Here is a 2,188-nt window from a genome sequence, read left to right on the forward strand (position 1 = left end):
GGGGGGGGGGGGGGGGGGGAGGGGTAAAAAAGGGTTATGTATGCTGCGGGGGTAAGGTGAGAGAATAAATGAGAACCAGCCACAGGGCGTATCAATGACAAACCTCACTCAAGTCGAAGACCATAACTAAGGCCACCAGTGGATGTGACTGAGGGAGATTGGGTAGAGAGTAGTCGTCGCGAATATGTGATATCCATACAGAAACATCCGCCGTGTAATACTTAGTGTTGATCGTCCAGCTGCCCACATGTTATAGACGAATAAAAAAGAGGTTCAAACAATACTTCAAGTGTGAGACAACTTATTCAGGAATTGGGTACACACATCCATACCCATGAACTTCTGTTTGAGATGATGGCTCCGATGAATCCTCAAATTCCACAGAGAGCAATCCTGTGATCACATAATTTTTTTGATCTCCCGTCAAATGGATAAAAAAGGAAACCCTAGATTTTGGTAAAGCAGAGGAATCGGATCCAAAGGGGAGAAGGGTGCGCTTACGAGAGAGGAGGGTGCGCTTGCCGACGCCAGAGGATCCGACGACCAAAACTCCCGGTCGGCTTTCCATCAACTTGGATCCAGTGATCTAGATTCGAGCGACCAGCTTGAGATGTAAATTACCAGGGCGCCTGAATAAAATTAAACTATATGATACCCCCAGCAGTACCACTTTTAGTTTCGTAGTAAGAAAGAGGAGCAATAGCCACACAAGGGAATTGTTTCATTTCTTTTTATATTTTACTATTAAATTCTGGGAGGCGAATCCCAAAATTAATAAAGCAAAATACAGTATGCTGCTGCTGGTGCCCTGAATCTTAAAACAGTTTTGTGTCCATAAATAGATGCATATCCTAATCCTATGGGTGTTTAGTTTTGAGTTCTCCAAAAATAGACATTATTATCAACAACAAAAGAAAAAATACAACATAGCGGAAACAAAATTTTCCAAACTGATCCAATTTGTCTTCACTTAACCACAAATGCCTAAAACTGCATAGACATTTAGAAACCCAACTCACGTGAAGTTTAGTTACACTACTTGGCGGCAGAGTTGGCTTTCTCTGCATGTGGGGCTGAGGGAAACACAAAGACACTTGAAGCAACCGCAGATGGCTGAAACTCAGCAGAATATCGCACTGATGTCAAAGTTATCTTCGGGAGTTGCTGTTCACCGCAAGTCAGAGGCACTAGCTTATAACTTAAGACGTGTTCTGACTTGGGAAGGACTGACACCGTATTGCTGTGAGACCCAGACAGGACAAAACTCTGTGCATCAGCCATAGCAAATTTTGCTTCTTGCAGCAACTGTGTCTGGTTGCAGATTCTAACGGCGCAAGTGAATGGTTCTCCAAGAATGGCATATGGAGGACAGTTCAAACTCATTACCAGTGGTGATGCCTCCACATTTACTTCAGGAAGTTTGTGCTTTGTTGAAACACATGCCTCTGTTATGTTACCTCCCTGTCTCCTCCATTTTAAATGTACTGATCCCAAACCAAGCTTTGAAGTTCTCGTCGTTGGTATGACTGTGAAAACCTTTTTGAACTCTTCCCCTGGCGCAAGATTAGCAGAGCTCGGGGAATCTCCACCCTGCTGAATCAAACATGAAGTTTCCCCCTGCTCATCATCAAATTTAATGGACATGGACACCAGTTTCAGCGCTATCTCTGAGCAATTTTTGGCACTGACAACTAACACACTTTTTTCGTTCAGTGGCAGAGAAGACATGTCTTCAGAATCAGGGGCTGGCTTGATCCTATTGAGCAATAGGTGATCCCGTCTATATGGCAACATAAACCGATTGCTTATTAAAAGAGGCATCTTCCCTTCGATCTGCAAGCTCTTGTGAATGTGAACTTTTTGGGTATTAGCTTCACTGCCATGTGGTAAGTAACCCAAAGACACAAAAAGCATGACAGGCTTAGGTCTATGCCACTTGATTTCTAGTTTGCACGTCCATGATTCCCCTTCCTTCAGGTCTGGAACAGAAACCAGCCCAAAAGATTGCTGAATTTTCTTTATGTTTCCTGTTTCAGATTCAGATTCATCGTTGCCCTCTGCCCCATCAATTCCACAGATTTCAACATGATGGCTTTCTAGAGAAAACGGTTCTGTTTCTCTTGGGCTAAACAAACCACCACCACCCACATCAACTAAATTAATCTTCAATTCACCATTGTATACGGCA

At 43.4% G+C, this 2,188-nt stretch overlaps 2 protein-coding genes across 2 annotated transcripts in view; both read right to left on the reverse strand.

Annotated features, from left to right (window-relative positions):
- The window catches only part of LOC104757704, a 3,115-nt gene extending 2,306 nt beyond the window's left edge, over positions 1-809 (reverse strand). Inside the window, exons 1-3 of the mRNA XM_019231531.1 lie at positions 502-809; positions 333-393; positions 100-239 (exon numbers count right to left, since the gene is read on the reverse strand). Coding sequence (XP_019087076.1) covers positions 100-239; positions 333-393; positions 502-568 — 268 coding nt within the window. The 5' untranslated portion in view covers positions 569-809. The remainder of the gene's footprint in view (positions 1-99; positions 240-332; positions 394-501) is intronic.
- The window catches only part of LOC104746548 (trafficking protein particle complex subunit 11-like), a 7,721-nt gene continuing 6,346 nt past the window's right edge, over positions 814-2,188 (reverse strand). The window contains exon 10 of the mRNA XM_010468055.2: positions 814-2,174. Coding sequence (XP_010466357.1) covers positions 1,036-2,174 — 1,139 coding nt within the window. The 3' untranslated portion in view covers positions 814-1,035. The remainder of the gene's footprint in view (positions 2,175-2,188) is intronic.

Source organism: Camelina sativa, chromosome 2 (genome assembly GCF_000633955.1).
Source record: "Camelina sativa cultivar DH55 chromosome 2, Cs, whole genome shotgun sequence".
NCBI classification, from domain to species: domain Eukaryota; kingdom Viridiplantae; phylum Streptophyta; class Magnoliopsida; order Brassicales; family Brassicaceae; genus Camelina; species Camelina sativa.